This window comes from Cololabis saira, chromosome 22 (genome assembly GCF_033807715.1).
Source record: "Cololabis saira isolate AMF1-May2022 chromosome 22, fColSai1.1, whole genome shotgun sequence".
Taxonomy (NCBI): domain Eukaryota; kingdom Metazoa; phylum Chordata; class Actinopteri; order Beloniformes; family Belonidae; genus Cololabis; species Cololabis saira.
This window is the reverse complement of record NC_084608.1, coordinates 18,479,268-18,497,074: the sequence shown is the minus strand read 5'-3', so window position 1 is coordinate 18,497,074 and position 17,807 is coordinate 18,479,268. Positions and strand designations below refer to the sequence as shown.

Below are 17,807 nucleotides of genomic sequence, written 5' to 3'. Positions count from 1 at the left end.
GCTGCCAGTTGCTCTGGTGTTGCATCGGCTGCCGCCATATTGTTTACCTGGCGCTGATTTTATTTTTGCCAACAATAATAGACAATTAAATTCATTGGCAACTATTTTTATTATTGATTTTCCAGATAAGCGGAAGAAGATGGATTTTTGTCAACTTCGACTAATCGTTGCCTAATCGTAGCATGAGCTAAGCTAACCATGCTAATGCTTGTGTTAACTGAGCTAACGCAGGCAAGACTTTGATTTGCAGCACAATCCTACACCCAAACCTGGTACTACTCAACTCAAACTGACCTCTACAAAACTCACAAAAGGCTAATTAAAAAGGTTTACAAGCACGTGTAAATTGCTACCAGCCAAATGTCAAACTTTCCACGACTCTCGACCCGGAACAACAGCCTCGCGCACACATGAAGACAGCAATCCCATGAGCTCATGCCCCTGCCCCCTTTTCACCCACTGGAATGGTTGGGGGTCAGGAGGTGTGACATGCCACTTCCACCCACAGAGCACTTCAACCTACAGTAAAGAGCACACTCAGCAGCCCTCTTCACAGCCAGACCTCCTGCTGAGGCTCCCAGCACAACACTCGACGTGACTGACACCCAGAGGAAGCAGAGTGGGCATCGTGTCAGGCCTCATCTCACTCAGTGCAAGGGAAATTGTAGGAGAACAGTGCCCATCCTGGCACACACACACACACAAACACACACACACACACATATCCCTGAGTCATCATCAATTCAGAACAGAGTGGAGCAGGACAGGCCAAAATGCTCTGCACAGAGATCACAGAGTTACAGCAGCAAATTTGGCCTCACAATCACGTTGGCGTTATTTTCCACGGCGGGATTTGAAACAGCTCATCTACAAATACGACCCAATGGAAATTTAAAAGGTTAAACAGCCATTAAAAAGTCCATCTATCCAATTTCCATAACACATTTTGCTGTTCAGGGTCACAGAGAGGGGCTCAACTCTATCCCAGATGCCACCAGGCATGAGGTGATGCATATCCTAGATGGGTCACCAGTCCTTCACACACAGAGGAAAACAACCATGCACGCTCACAATCACTCCTACAATCATTTCAGGGTCACAAATTTACCAAAATATGTGGGGTTTTTTGGGGGAGTGTGAGAGAAAGCTGGAGTACCCACAGAAAGCCTGTACAGAGTGGCTCTCAAACTCATCCAAACAGAATAGCCACAGCCAGGATTTGGACCGGGAACCTTCATGTTACTAGGCAACAGCGTTGATGGCCACATGAAAAAAAAGAAAAACAAGAATGGACACAAGAGTGTAAGAGTTTAAAGGAAATGACAGCAAAGAGAAAGAGGAACTCGACCATAAATCCTCTGACTGCGGCCTGCGCTCACTTTTTAAAATGTGATGCAGCATTGACCCTGAATATACAATAGTAGATGGAAACACCCGCCACAGACAAACATGACCACACCAGTAAACAGAATGTAAATACTGTAAATCAGACATACAGGATGACACTGGTCCTCCAAACCCTAGCGAGGGGAACTCTCTCACTATTAGACATGCTGCTCTTGTAGAGTGTTTAAGAACCAATAACAACCAGAACCAGTACTTTTAATAGGTCCCATGGCAATCATTACAACATCATGATGGAAAATATTACTAAAAAAACAAGGTTCAGTGACTACATAGAGACCCACAGAGCTGGATGTCAACACACCCACTGCTGAAGGACAGGACTGTTGCTTACACATGCCCAACAGAGATAGCTGCTAATAATAATATTGTAATAATAATAATGATATTAATTATATCTGCTATAATATACAAAATTTGTGGTGCAAGGAATTCATACTGTAGGAAATCAACCATCACAAGTCATTACAAAACTGAAGAATCTCATTCTAAAAAATGCTGAGAACTGAAATATTTAATTATTTTGTACGCTGCAGACAGTCATATGTAGAAACAAAGAGTCTCCAATGTCACAGTTTTTTAAGCCCCCTCCCGATGCTTTTTCATGTATGAGTTAAATGCTTATTCAGAGCATGATGCATCGTTTAAGATGCATCAAAAACAGTTTTTTTATTGCAGTCCTGACTTGATGAATACTTGCAAAAATGGTTAAATAAACCAGCTCTATAGCACAAGAACCTAAACTGCCAGAGAATATGAAAACTACAGGGGATTTGGTTAAAATTAACATCAGTACAACCTCAGATGCAACAGGAATCCAAAACTACTCGAAAATGTGCTGCTGCTTCTCCAGTTTTCTCACTCCACCTCTGTAGCTAATTATTTTATTCCCTTCAGCCTATTAAAACATTTAACTCCCTTAACCATGCCATCCACTGCTGGCTGCAATTAATAAAGACAATATTATCAGTGTTAGCGCTGCTCTAATCCCAGAAATCCAGTCTCCCCTCACCATTATAGGCTTTTCCCACCCTAATCTACCAGTTTGGACTTGACACAGCGTCGTCCTGGTGGAGGGGCCCCCAGCTTCCGACATTATATCTAAATACATTTCCATCTATATGTTAATGCCACCGCAGGTCACAAGCCAATCTAAAACTGATATGCGTTTATCCGAGCATGAAATTGGGGAGCACAAACAAAAATAAGGAAGACAACGCACATGCCAAGATGAAGAGCATCTTGGCATCATAGAGTATATCATATAATGATGCAGTATGTGAGGGACAACCTCAACTCCAGGACTCTCAGAGCCGTTCACCGCTCGTGCTGTGAACAAGCTGGACGCTGAGTGTGTTGCTCAGTCAGAAGGGATGCTGAAAGAAGACATCAACCGGCCGTCGCCCGGAGTTGAGATGAAGAGCGGGTGCATGATGAAAGGAGGCAGAGAGCGTGGAGGGAGGAATCAGGGGCAGAGATGAGGGTGGAGCATGCATGTTGAAGTTCTGCCAGGAAGTTTGTGTCTGGGCCAATGAGCTGAGAGAGGAAGCGCTGAGTCAGGAAACCTGGCCAGGAGAGGGGCCCGTGGCGCTGGCATCTCCTCCTCGCACACTATGATACAATGGTCCGCACACCAACACTCTACAGGAGTCATGGCACGCTGCTCCCAAGCCAGCCCCCATCACAAATGTGCACAACGCAGCGCCGATCCCAAACAACCACCTGCTGTGCCCGCGTTCAAACAAGCGTGATGCTAAAACACCTGTGGCACAATAAACTGCAGATGGTTGTAGCATTTGAAGAATCCAAACAAAAGAAAAATCTAATCTTAAATCACCAAATCCAAATCCACCTAAACAAATGATGCAAAAGGTAAAAGTGCACCTGTGAATAGAGCTGTTAGAGATAGGAGATAATGCTTGTATGCAGCAAAGAGCAGGTGCAGACAGAGCCGAGGGCTGGTACGCAGGGTGGAACTCTGATATCTACATTATCTTTTTCACAGCATGATACAGAGAGAAGAAGCCAGCATAAGACTCTGGGGAGCTTCTTATCAGATGAATTTGTCTTGTGTGGCAGTACTGTGTGTGTGTGTGTGTGTGTGTGTGTGTGTGTGTGTGTGTGTATGCGTGTGTGTGTGTGTGTGTGTGTGTGTGTGTGCAGAGACAGTTAATATGTTTGATAAGAAGGTCAGAAAGGACAGAGAGGAAAAAAAACGCACACAGAAGGAGCATCAGCTTTCTGAGGCTGCAACCACTGACTGGACAGCAGATTAATGGGGAATATGAGCTATAAGACAAAGTTTCACATGTTCATGCGAAGTACGTTTGAGATTTTAGATAAGAAAATGCTTCTATGTGTTGTACATTTGTGTCTATAAAAAAGCTACAGCATGCGGCTGGTTAGTGTAGCCATGCACAACAGAAACCTAAGCCTGAGCCTTTTCTGAGCCATGTCTCATTATAGTTGCTGATAATATGTTAAAGCAGCAACAAATCAGTCATCAGTTGTACTTTAAAGCTACTCTATGTAGTAATACCATTTCTGACCACATGGAGGCAGCATATCACAGCAAAGTTCACGTTTTAACGCCTGGCATAAAGACACAACGAAGAACATCTCTGGTGGGACAAAGTGGTATTAAGCTGTGCCGGACTCTCCTAACTCATTAGTTCAGTAATGTCAGTGGCTCTTTTACCAGGACAGCATATATGTATGCCCCATGTGGTTAGAAATGGTACTACCACATAGATTGGTTTTAATGATCCAGCTTGATTCAGACAAGTCACAATGCCAGCTAGAACATAGAAATACGGTATTTTCCATTTGTTCAAGATTAAAATGTACAGAAAGGGATGTATAAAGAAGGAAATAGGTTTTACAGCTTGTAATTCACTATGAGAATTACTCTGGTAAATGGGCGATCCAACTAATCACTTTTATGTTTTTCATGTCTGATCTTTAGGACAGTGTGCACACAAGTTATCCACCTGCCTTTGCTGCTGGACAACATGGCTTTTAAGATAATACTGTAAGCATCAGTAACAATGGAACCACCCCCCTGTGGCACTTTTAACAAGGAGTTTTCGATCGACTTTCAAGATGACCCTCTCCATAATTGGAGAGGACAGTTTAATTCAGTATTAAGCATTTGTTCATCCTTTCCACAGTTATCCATCATGTCTTTCATAGGCCTCTGCTAATAGCAGCAAAAAAAAAAAATCCCTTCAACACTGACATCCCTCTGGATTTCATCTCATCAATGACCCTGTTAACATCTCACGTTAAAATGTGTCCTAGGATATCCGATCAGAAGTGCTCAACGACAATGCAAAGTCACTTGTTATTGTCACACACAAGGCACTGGTCACTGGTGGTTTTGTTTCTCAGGACACGTGTGGGCAATGAGAGTCATTGCAAGTGATCCAAAGGTTCAGTTAGAGTGGCCACATCTTGCAGACAAGGATATATATGTACAAGTTCCATAAGAATTCCATTTCTAGCCCAAAATAGGCTTTTTTGCATTGTGCCGTTGTTTAGCCTTTCTGAAATCCACTTGAATAGGTGGACTTGGGCCTGGAGGACCAGGGTTCAAGCCCCTGGGCTCGCAACGGAGGTGAACCACGGTGGCCTCGTGTGCAAGGTCCTTAACCAACAACTGCTCCCTGGACCCCCTGGAAAAATGGCAGCCCACTGCTCCTAGTGTAACTAGTGGTGGGTTAAGACCAGAGTCACGAATTTCCCCAGGGGAATTAATAAAGTATACTGTATATAAAAAAAAAGAATATAGAATATTTGATTTCCACTCACAAAGCCTTTACTGTACTTACAGTAACATTAACACCTGGGAAAGATATTATCTGTCACTTCATCTTGCTTAATTGACTCCACTGTTTGATTTTTGTCAAGTTGACAGAGAGGAGAGAAATGAACAAGCCCGGTAGAAAAACTTCTATGTAGTTTTTCCTGAATAAGGCCCTGTGAAAATATGCTTAAATGTTGCACCTGGGGTCTAGGGTTTACCCCTGCCTTTCACCCAAAGGGACTGGGATAGGCTAGCCGACCCCTGAGACCTTTAATGGGTAGAAGCAGGTACAGATAGGTAATGGATGGATAATTGATAGTAACATGATTTGTAGGATTACTTTAAGAGCAGACCATAAACTATTTTTTGAATGCCATTCTGTTGAAGTGACTCTATGTAGCAACACAACTTCTGAACACTTGGGGGCATAGAGATCTCATGTGTTGACAAAAGATCCACTGACAATACTCTACTACTGTGAGGGGATGGTCCAGCAAATTTTGTAATCCCACTTAACCTACTAGATGTGCACTTCATGTGTCTGACATGTTCAAATTAAAGAGTGAATGTGTGCAAAAGGCCGGTGCAGCCACTGTGACATCATCATTTTGCTGTTGCCATCCTCGGTTTTTGCAACCAATCAAAGAAAGAGACTGAGGATATGATGCAGGTCCATCAAGTAACTTATCTGTTATTATGAGATGTTCTTGCATATTACCACACAATAGTAAATGTCACCCCTGAACAAACAGTTTTATTCAGACATATAAGCTTTTTAGACCAAAACCATTAACTGTTAAAGGCTTTAAATGTGTATTTCTATTGTAAAGCTTAAATCAAATTGCTTCCAGATGATTAGCAATGGTAATCTCTTGAAGACTCATCACTTCAGGGAACAAATCCATCCCAACACTCGAGCCTGCACTTATATTGTACTTTTGTTGCCGTTTCTCTTGTTCTGTGTATTAAGACTGAACCAGAACAGGGTTTCTTTGTGTACTGAAACCTCAATGATCTTGCTCACTTTTCATTTCTGATAAAAACACCTATTAATTAACAAAATCTAAAGTAAATAAGAATTAAAAATGCAAATATACTTTTGGCTATATACCTCTGCACTTTAGAGTTTTAAGATTCCCTGTTCTTTTAAAAGTTGCTTTTTTTAACTAAATTTATCAAATAACTCATTAACATTTAAAGCTTGGTGAACAGAATAACTAAATCAAATCAGATACTTGTGGAACCATCATTACTCCTACTGACATGTCTTATTTTCAAAAAAAGAGAACAGTTTTTCTTTGAGCGCCCATCATGGATGGAGTTGAACCGTCTCTTTAGTCTTTTATGTAATCCCCAGACTGGCTCTATGATGATGTGATCAGTGCTCTGAGAGAGAACCATAGCAACTATTTATCTCTGCACAACACAAGAATATATAATGAAATTACCATATACAGTCCCCCAGGCGCAAAACACAACCCACAGCAGAGAAATATGGTCCAATCAATGTTCCAAAATGAGTTCATGGGAGGGCTCTGAAGGTGCCACAAACAACGTCTTTCCTTCTCAGGTGGAGGTGTTAATATGCTGCAGGCATTTATGTGAAATGGTCCTATTTGCAACAAAGTCACCATCTTTGATGTAAAGTAGGGCTGCATGAGATCTGAAAACTGACACCACCTACACTAGCCTCACCAAGCCCGAGAATCCCTTTCCACGACCACGACCACTGGCACCAACACCATTCATCCTGACTGCAAGCCATTGCAGCACCATTTCATCAATTTTAAAATAATTAAACTATTTAGAATTAAATATGACCAATTATCATTCAATGGCAGTGGGCCTGTGCAGAATCAACCCGTGGCGCTGTACTGGCCTGCAGTCAGGATGATTGGAGAGGGATTCTCGGGCTTGGTGAGGCTGGTGTAGGTGGGTGCCATGCTACCATTTCATCAAGGTGTTTTGGTAGCTTATTTCAATAAGTCTGAGATGACTTTAGTCTCAGACATTTTACAGTACTCAAATGTGAAACATCCAGTGAAATTCTGCCCAAAATATTGCTGCGTTTTGTTCTTCCTCTTCGTTGATGTTTTTTTTTTTTTTTTTTAATTGGTTTTCTGTTTTCTTCTGCCTCTCCTGTCCCTCATGGGGATCTGTTGAAGTTCACAACTGGCCAATCCCACATTAAAAAAAAACACTCCCCTCCTTTAGCATTTAAGAAAATTAGATAAAAAGAATCCAGTAGCAACGCAAAATAAAAGTCATGAAATAAATAAACAGACCATAATTAAATCGAAGTGTCATGGATTAAATATGTTTTTATTTTAAAAACAAAGATTTTAAATTCAAAGATTTTAAATTTAGTTTGTATTTTTTTCAGTGTCCTATTTATTTATTTTTATGGAATGTTTATTAATTTAAGTATGCATTTAATTTTGAATGAGACGACACTCCATACAGGTGAATCAGACAGAAGAGCTGGGAATACTCTTGCGTGCAGATGTTTCAGATTGAAAACTTGGTTCACTAAAACAGAAGGAATGCTGGTGCTCATATGAATAAGTGCACTAAATTAAGTTAGAAAATGAATTTCATGCGAGAGTAATATAAACTCAGTCAATTGTGCTCTATCAGATGGACTTCTCTTCTGGATTAGACGCAGAAAATGAAAACTGAGCTCTCTTTGTGTGCCAAGCTGTTAAAAAAACCAACAAAAAAAAAACAAAAAACAAACCAAAAAACGAGTTTGAATCATTTGGCCCTACGTGTCATTGCAAATCCTTCACTATTGCTATCCTTCATGTGAACATCTGAGTGCAGTCTTGGTTTTCTGTGGACCATAAAGTCTTGGATTTTACTGAAGACTGGAAAACAGAGAGTTCATCAGGTGCAGTTAAATTTCAAAGACAGGGACTACATTGAATCCATGAAAGAACATTTATCTGACCTCATCATTATGACATGCTACGCAGATGACGCCTTGATTTACTTGCCTCTTTTATTAAACCACTACGGTCCATTAGACTCACTCTGTCAGAGCTTAAAGCAAGTGAATACCTGGATGCAATCAAACTTCCTTCAACTAAATTAAGCCAAGACATAAATGATTGTATTTGGCAACAAAAAGTAAAAGAAAAGAAGTCAAGTCAAAATGTTAAAAGTCCCACAAATATAAAAAAAATCCTTTAAATGCAGAAGTTACAGCTGAATAAACCAATTATATGACCACAATAGTGAGATGTAAATCTAATATATATCTTGAACCTTTCTGTGCATTGTATTGCAGCTTTGGTACACGTCCACAAAGATAAGCAGCTAAAGAAGGATAATGAGGTCATTCCTGTACGAAACCCAAACATTAATCTGCATCCATGACTGAACATCAAAACAATATTTGTGAAGACTATCAGATCAAGGATTCCTGCTTCAACTCAGCAAGTCTTTGAAGGCAGCACAAAAACTAATTTCAGTCAGCTTTCAAGCTGCTCTAAATCTTTTTTGTTCGTGTTTGAATTCAGCTGTAAGAACATTTTAGATACCCTCATCTTAAATCTGTCAATATTTTCCAATGTCAGGCAATGAAAGGCTACAAATCCTCAAGAGCTGTTTGGTCGCTTTAATAATGGATTGACAAGGATTTTTTTTCATGATTATGATGTTTTTGTTTTGTTTTTTCCATAAGTACCACAGGGTTAAGCTGTAGTAACTGTTTTCCTCAGATACGAAAACATCAGAGTGCATTTTTTCCCAGAGGAGAAACAACCTGGACTTCCTTCAAACAAGCTTGTGCCATTTGAACCAACAAAGAACAAAAGAAACCTTACATAAGCCCTGGGAGTTTGACCTTGCTGTCTGCAGGGCCTTGTCCACTGCTCTTAATCTCAGGGGCATAAATTAGCAGCACCTACAGTACGCCCCATGTTTCCGAGGAGAGGATGTCTTCAGGATTTGGTTGCCGGGTCTCAGGAATGGTTGCACTTGTCACAAAGACTAAGGATGGTTCCCTCGCTCAGCACCCACAGACACTGACGCCTCAAAGTCAAGGGTGGGCAGGAATGCCCTGAATAGGCAGTTACATAAAACTCACTGCACCCTGAGAGGACAGCCAAAGAGCTGCTCAGGCCTTCACAATGCTGACTGAAACTTAACTGTATCACAGAGACTCAAGCATACATGAGAAACATGTTTAGTAAGTGTGGAGATGGAGCAAGTTTCACACACAGACATTCTGGGAATCTTGGACTGTTGGACTGACGTTGAACCCTGCCCACAAAATAACAACACTGAACTTTGTAGTTCTATAATGTTGTTGTTTTTTTTAGACTTTTTTTCCCCCTCATTCAATTTTGGAATTTTATCCAAAAAAATGTTTCCCTGAAACTGTTGGGTTTATCTAATCATTATTCATTCATATTAGGTGGAACTTTTGCAAAACCTTTTTGCCATTTTGTGTCTTTCACAGATCACCAAATTCTCTATGTGGTGTGGGAACTAAGTCTTTATGTGACCATTTTGCCTCTCTGTAATTGTTTTGCTTCTTGTTCTTGTGTAGCTGCGTTAAGAGTTATGGAAGATTGCAGTTCCTTGGCTGACCACTGGGGGTTGGCTCCAAAAGCGAGTCAATCTCCATTGATATTGTCCATGCTAAAATGTTTAATTTTAAATCAGAAACAAACACACAGCCTTGAATAAAAAAAGTTTTTGTCGCCATAGCTAGAACTCACATCCATGACATCCTTACTGGGGCTGAGTTGTTATGTATCAGGTAAAATTATATAAAACTAGTTCATGGTGTTTGCAAGTAGCTCTCATCACTTTAGTTATTTAGCATGTAGTATCTCATTGATGAGTTAAAAGCTAAGAGAGCAAAATCCCTTTTATTTTAAATACATGGCTTGTGTTAATTGTACTAGCAGACTAGTGTAACTGGCTCTGAGTTGGCCTCGAAGAGTCCAGAGGCAAAGCCTTCGTCTGGCGCCAAAGCTTAGCAAGCGCTAACTGATGGATGTATGACCCGACAGCCTCTGGCTTGCTACCAGCTGCTACCTCTTGTAGAAGGTGGAGTAGCCAAGTCCTCAAGTTGAACGACCGTCACCTTTGGTGACTGACTGAACCAATGGCCAATAGGTAGCCAAACGTGCCAAACATTACCCATTTTCCACCAAACCGGTTCCAGAGCTGGTTCTGGGCCAGTGCTGGTTCACTACTTGTTCAACTTGCAAACCAGCTGAGAACCGGTTTGGTTTTTCATAGCTCAGGTGCTAAGGGGAGCCACGTCATTACGTCACTGAAAATGTCAGTTTCGTCCCTGCGTTTGCATTGGCGCTATAGTTGAAGCAACAACAACGTATTTGCTCTAATTCGGACTTGATCTGCGCAGGACCCTCCATGGACCACATCGCTTAAAGACAGGTTGTCTCCTCCACAGACCACTGCTACTAATTCGTCGCTTATTTGAAATTGGCGCCATCTCACCATTGCCATTGGTCTTAACTCCGCCCCCTCTGCTTACATAAGCGGTTCTTTCCTCTAGCCCAGCAAAGAGTTGATGCTACTTTGGAACCAGTTTTTCTGTCCCTGAGCCAGTTCTTTGTCAGTGGAAACAGAAAGCTTGGTTCCAAACTCAGCACTGGCCCAGAAGCAGCCCTGGAACCGGTTTGGTGGAAAAGGCTTGTGTTGCAACCGCTGCCTGCCAGGCGACCAAATGACTGTGCTTCCTAGGAGAGCTTCGCCAGTCCTCAATTCAAATCCAGCAGTACTTGTTTCAAACAGTGCTTTGGTAGCTGCTTTGAGGATCGATGGACAGACTCCATAAGAAATGTAAGGTAACGTTAGTTAGCATCATACTTTAGCGTGAGATAAGCCAAACTTGTGTTAACTGAGCGAGGGAGGCCGTGTTGCTCGTTGGATCCACTTACCCATTCTTGGAAGGACTCCTCAGAAATCCTGTGGGTCACAGTGGCCCATTCATTTATGTACAGTCCATTATTTTTTTTCTCGTTTTGTTTAAATGCTGAATTGTTTTGCATCCATTTGTGCTCATTTAAAGTTTATTTTGGTCGGTTTCTGTGAGGTTTTTCTTTCTGGGATCTCTCAGTGCTTATTTCTATCTAATATTAACTAACATGAACTTTATTTGTGATCACTTTGCATTTGTATTTTGGAATTTTGAGTAATTTAGCAATCATGTGACCTTTGCCATAGTCTTATGTTTTGTTTTTTTCAGAATTTTCTTTTCTATTTTTGGTAATTTTGTGTATGTTTACTTCAGCTGTTTCTCGTTTTGTATTCTTAAAGTTGCGTTTCAAAGCCATTTGACATTGTATACTCAACATTTTGCATTTCTCTGAAGATGTTAGTCTGGTTGTAAAGCTTTTATGTCTAAAACTAATTCATCTTTCTTTGAGGACTTTGCTTTTAATTGTATTTTTTTTTAACTATCTTTGTTTAGTCATGCCTGTTTTTTAGTCTCTTTCTGTTCATTTTTCTAACTCCATGCTTTCTGTGCTCATCTTTGTTTTACTTTTTGCCTGTTTGCTAGTGGTATGTCTGTAGTCATCTGACTTAATGTTAGCACTTTCCACAAATGCTCCGGTTGCAGGGACTCCGTGAGTCCCAACCCGTAAGCTCTGCATGCCATTTCCCTTAAGAAATTGAATCCATCATGTACAATAAAGAGATCAAGGAACTAAGGGGGAGACTAATCACTCTTTGATTTCCACAATATAATTGCAAAACTTATCTTGGACCTACACAGAAAAAAAACACTGCATATTGCTGCAATCGACTCTCATGCATTCTCCAACAAAAACAGCATTAACCAAAACTCCCTGTTCCTCTGTGCTCCTGCCAGAAGCCACCCAGCGAGCACCAGGACTAACCCTGCTGACCTGACCCACATATTAACCCAAGCCTCCAGATGTGAGCGCGCGCTGGGATTACTCCACCACTGCATAAAGCTCCACATGCTTTTCTAATGAGGCATCCTAAAATGACCCCAGAGACATAGCGGACTGTCTGCTTCGCTCTCCGACTCGGTCTCAGCTGTGCTTGTATCTGCTGATGCAGGATGTATCCAAACCTTGTGGATGGTGCCTGACAAAACAAGTTATTTGTTTTCTGACATACATAACCTGGACAATACCCCAAAATATGTTAGCTATTTCACTGCTTTGACTTTTAAAGCATTGCATGAATTTTAACTTATTTGCACAAGACCAAACTTGAGATGTTTTACGTTCCCAGGACCATTTCAGCTCCTCATCAGTCAGGATTGCAAACAATTCAAGTTAATAAGACAAAGAAGAGTGCATCCGCTCCCTGTATCATGCATGCATGTCTGTTCCTGACAAGCCTGACCTGCACCTGTCTGGAGAAAAGGGTGACAGCTCCACTTCCACTCATTTTCTCCACATTTGGACCAGTCACGACCCGAGTCTCTCATATCAAGGAGTTTAACTCCTTCTCTGCATCAATGTAGCTTTTGTAGCCACTGCATTCTTTGGTTCAGCTTCAATTTCCAACTTGTGCCGTGTCGGCAAGTTCCAAACTTCTCTGCAAATGCAACGAAGCACCCAAAAAAAACCAGGCGGATGACAACGAGCGGCGAGGAATGGTGAAGAGGCAGAAGTGTGGCAAGTTTGATCGGCCTGCTAAGTAGCTCAAATTTGCAAGAGATCAAGAAGGGACACAAAATAAACACACACAAAAAAAAATGCAGCGCTGCCCTGCAGCCTACCATTTTGATCCAGCGGTTCGAGGCTCGAAGGAGTCCCAGAATAACTCCTTTCGCTCCAGTTTCCACCTCGCCATGAAAATAATCGTTGGATTGTCACATTTCTTCAGTTTGTTCCTTCTCCTCAATCTTTTTTCCCCCCCTGTGCTGCTGTAGCGTTCAGACAGACAAAAATGCAGAGGCTGCTTTTGCAGAAGGAATTGGTGATTGGAGCTCGGGGATCATATGGGCTTTTTGTCAGACGGTTTTAAAGGGACACGGTACTTGTTTGAGACGCGGGGTTGCGTAGACGGGCGCATTTGCGCCTACTGTACATGGATGTTGCGGAGCGGGGAGGAGGAGGACAGCTGGGAAGGACATGCGGACATATGGCGCAAACGCCGGGTGCGCTTCCCACCGCGGTGCGCTCCCGCAGCCGTGACGTCAGAGAGCGCGCAGACAGATGCGGAGGTCAGAGAGTTCACGCGCTTCCCACATTACAGCATCAAAACACACTAATGCCCTTTTACCTCAGATTTGATCCATATGTTTTAATCTTTTTTTTATACATATTATACAAACAAAATGTATAAGGCACAGACATAATAAAACATGAAGTAAAACAAAAGCAACATACACACACGGACAAACACTTTGATTGAAGGAAGAACTCGCAGCGGCCACTGAAATAATCTGAAATTGAAAAAAGTAACATTTACTAACAATTTACAGAAAACTGACTATTGAAAATCAGACACTGTATTGGAGTTTTGGTTGAAAGGAATCATTTAAAACAAAATCTAAATAATTTGACCATAATGAAATGCCAAACTAAAGTTTTTCGTGTAAAACCAAACACTGGAACAACTTTAGGCCAGTCACGTTTATTGTTGTCATATTAAATGAGAGACTCACACTGAAACAGTCTGATAAATTACAAAGTCTGGCAAGAATACTAATGCATTAAAACACATTGAGGCACCTGCAGAGCATCTAAAACCACGTGGGTGATAAGTGAAAAGTGAGTTGTAGCCCCTGTAAAAACAAGTCAAACTAAATTCTAAGGGGGTCGGGGGAGTATATAATTACAGTTCAGCATGCTTTAATATCATTACATTTCTATTGTATGGAGAAAAAATTAAAATAATATAAATGTTAACCTTTCATGACATTGTATGTAGGATTGAGGGAATTTGAAATTGGAGTCATTCTTAAAAGGTAATACAGAAATATGAGTTTTTGTTTTTCCCTGCCATCTCCACTCCCTATTGACTATTGAAAATCAGTTGGAGTTTTGGTTCAAAGGAATCATTTCAAACAAATTCAAATTAATTGACCATAATGAAATGCCAAACTAAAGTTTGTCCTGTAAGTTACATCACGAGTGTCTTTAGTTTTGTGTGTCACTGCTGCTTGGTATCATGGTGCTCAGGACACTGAACATTGACCAGAGAAACCACAGGAGAGAGTTGTCTGAGGAGGTCAGAAAGGAAATGATAGACAACCATGTTAAAGGTAAAGGCTATTAGAGCATCTCCAAACAGCTTGATGTTCCTGTGACTGGAAATTTTATTCAGAAGTTACAGGTCCACAGAACTGTAGTCAACCTCCCTAGACGTGGCTGCAACAGGAAACTGAAGAGAATGATAACTAAAGGACCCACATATGTGTGTGTGTGTGTGTGTGTGTGTGTGTGTGTGTGTGTGTGTGTGTGTGTGTGTGTGTGTGTGTGTGTGTGTGTGTGTGTGTGCATGTGCGTGCGCGTGCGCATGCGCGTGCGTGCGTGCAATAAAAAAAGAAAAGGGAAAACAAAACAGAGATCACAAAATAAGTTTTAACACATTTAAAGCAGCATATAAAATAATTCAATAATTCACACAATTATTAAAATTAAAATCATTATTCACAAAAACATCATCAAGCACTAAATGTGCCAAATAACACATTTTATAAACCCACACCCTCCCCCTGTCGTCACCACAAAAAAAAAAAACTGATAACCCAACTGTGATTCACAACGCGTGACATTTACAGCCTTTTACAAAAGAGTAGCTCACTAAATACAAGAACAAACCCAAAAGCATATAAAACAAGAGCTATTTTGGCCCAGTTGCACTCTTACAAGTTTCGCTGAGATTTAGAGTTTAATCTATCTTTTGTAGTACTTGTGTTTGTACTCAGAAGTTGGAATTTCCTAGTTTGTAGTTGAGATTGTAACTGGAATGGCCCCTGGGGTAGGAAAGTCTTGGTCTAAATGCCCATTAAAAACAAATGGGAGGTGGGAAAGTGATGTCATATCCCATGTCAAATGAAGTGCTCCAAAAGCTTCAAAACCAAACATGGATGAACCCAGGAAAGCTGGCATTGTGCTCCCCCTGTCAACGACACACAATAATAAGCAATATTCCTACATATATCCTATATATATATATATATATATATATATATATATATATATATATATATATATATATATATATATATATATATATATATATATGCACAATATACACGTACAGACATATGACCGAAATGTTGGCCAGAAAGTGAAAAGTAGAAAGTGAATAATCATTTTAACTTCAAACGATGAGGCACGCCTAAGACTTTTGCACAGTAATGTATCAGAACATTTTAGAAAATGCATTTCCCTAAAAACAATAACCAGGGCACACGCCTTTAAAATAGGAGACAGAATGTTTCCAAACCAAACAAAAAACACAACAAACAACAAAGCGAACACATTTCATGAAACACATCAAAAACCAAAAGTGCTGCTTAGTCTCTCACTTCAAGGCCACCATAGCTCAGGGCCGAGGCGGGATGTTTTCTCCATAAGACGGGGCCTTGGGAACACTCCTTCATGGCAGCTTATTCACACTCTTACCTTGAGCGAGATGACACACTGAATATGTAGCTTTCACAGCTGCAGAAGAGTTAAGCAGTGAAGCTTCATCCTTTGTTTATCTTCTTATTCAGCTTTCATTAAGAAAGTGGATCAAACTTTCCCTTAGATGATGATGTCAGTAGTTTAATACACATTTACAAGTTATAATAGAGATTGTTGCTTAGGTTGCCACAATTTATTTAATTGTAGAATCATCTGTTAAGGTTTACCTGATAAAAAGCTCAGTTTATCAAAGTTGAATAGTGAAATCAGTTTTATCTGATCTAATTTTATCTAATCATCCCTGCTTCCCCTGAACCCCCCGAGCAAGTCCCACCTTCCCATGATCCCAGCCTTCTTCAGAGGAACCCTGAAGGTTGTGCATGAAATCAGCTTAAAACACTATTTGAAATTCAGTGATCTGATATTATATATGAATGAGTTTAAAGCCTTTTTGAATGAATTTAGAGGAGGTACCTGAAGATGTACTCTCCGCCCACTTAATCATGTATTTATGTCTGTATGTATGTATGTACTGTACATACAGACATGTATATATGTTTTGATTCTTTTTATGCTGCTGTTTTGAAAAAAAAAATGTACGTACCGTATATATCACTTGTAAGCAGTAAAAAGTTATTGTAGGATGGGGTGCTGCGGATTAGGGCTAAGAAATTAAATTACTTTCAGAGGAAAATCCAGAAGACAACTGGGGAATTGGAGAAATTGGAAAATACGTACAATAGTACGATGAGAACATGAGTCATTATCATTAGTATATCTAATGATAATCATTTTAACTTCTAATTTAACTATATAATTTTTTTTATATATTAATGATTCATCAACTCGAAGTTAAACAAAATGTAAAGCACAGACATAATAAAACATGAACTAAAACAAATGCAACATACACACATGGACAAACACTTGATACCCTTTATTTAAAGGAAGAACTTGCAGTGATCACTGAAATAATTTGAAATTAAAAAAAGTTATAATTACTAACAATTTAAAGAAAACTGACTATTGAAAATCAGACACTGTATTGGAGTTTTGGTTCAAAGGAATCATTTAAAACAAAATCAAAATAATTTGACCATAATGAAATGCCAAACTAAAGTTTTTCCTGTAAAACCAAACACTGGAACAACTTTAGGCCAGTCACGTTTCTTGTTGTCATATTAAATGAGAGGCTCACACTGAAACAGTCTGATAAATTACAAAAAGTGTGGTAAGAATACTAATGCATTAAAACACATTGAGGCACCTGCAGAGCATCTAAAACCACGTGGGTGATAAGTGAAAAGTGAGTTGTAGCCCCTGTAAAAACAAGTCAAACTAAATTCTAGGGTGTGGGGGGAGTATATAATTACAGTTCAGCATGCTTTAATATCATTACATTTCTATTGTATGGAGAAAAAATTAAAATAAAATAAATGTTAACCTTTCATGACATTGTATGTAGGATTGATTGAGGGAATTTGAAATTGGAGTCATTCTTCAAAGACTCACAGAAATGTGAGTTTCTGTTTTTCCTTGCCATCTCCACTCCCGTCCAGCAGGTGGCGGTACTGCACCTGTGAGTTGGTCTGTCTGCTGCTGGGCAACTTTAAAGGCTGATTTATGGTTCCGCGTTACACCAACGCAGAACTTTCGCCGTGGGGTACGCGGCACGCACAACGTACGGTGCGCGTCGCCGCGTACCCTACGCCGTAGGCTCTGCGTTGATTTAACGCGGAAACATAATTCAGGCTTAAAGAAATGAGAGACGCATCACTACTCTGAGAAACCAGAAGCTGTCCAGCTGCTCCATCAGCTCACAGCTGGCAGAAAAGTACACCCATAGACATAGCCTATATACGTCTATATATGTCTATGGGTACACCCATCCACCGTCCAGTGAACTCTGGCCAGAAGTGGTTTTCATGGGAATATTGCGTGCAAAAGTCAAACCCCTGACGTAGAGACGAGACCAAATGACTCTATTCAGCACA

At 40.4% G+C, this 17,807-nt stretch overlaps 1 protein-coding gene across 1 annotated transcript in view; it reads right to left on the bottom strand.

Annotated features, from left to right (window-relative positions):
* Window positions 1–13,130, bottom strand: part of zbtb47b (zinc finger and BTB domain containing 47b) — a 38,350-nt gene extending 25,220 nt beyond the window's left edge. Inside the window, exon 1 of the mRNA XM_061713024.1 lies at window positions 12,951–13,130. Within this exon, the coding sequence (XP_061569008.1) occupies window positions 12,951–12,953 (3 nt within the window). The 5' untranslated portion in view covers window positions 12,954–13,130. The remainder of the gene's footprint in view (window positions 1–12,950) is intronic.
* Window positions 13,131–17,807: the final 4,677 nt, after the last annotated feature.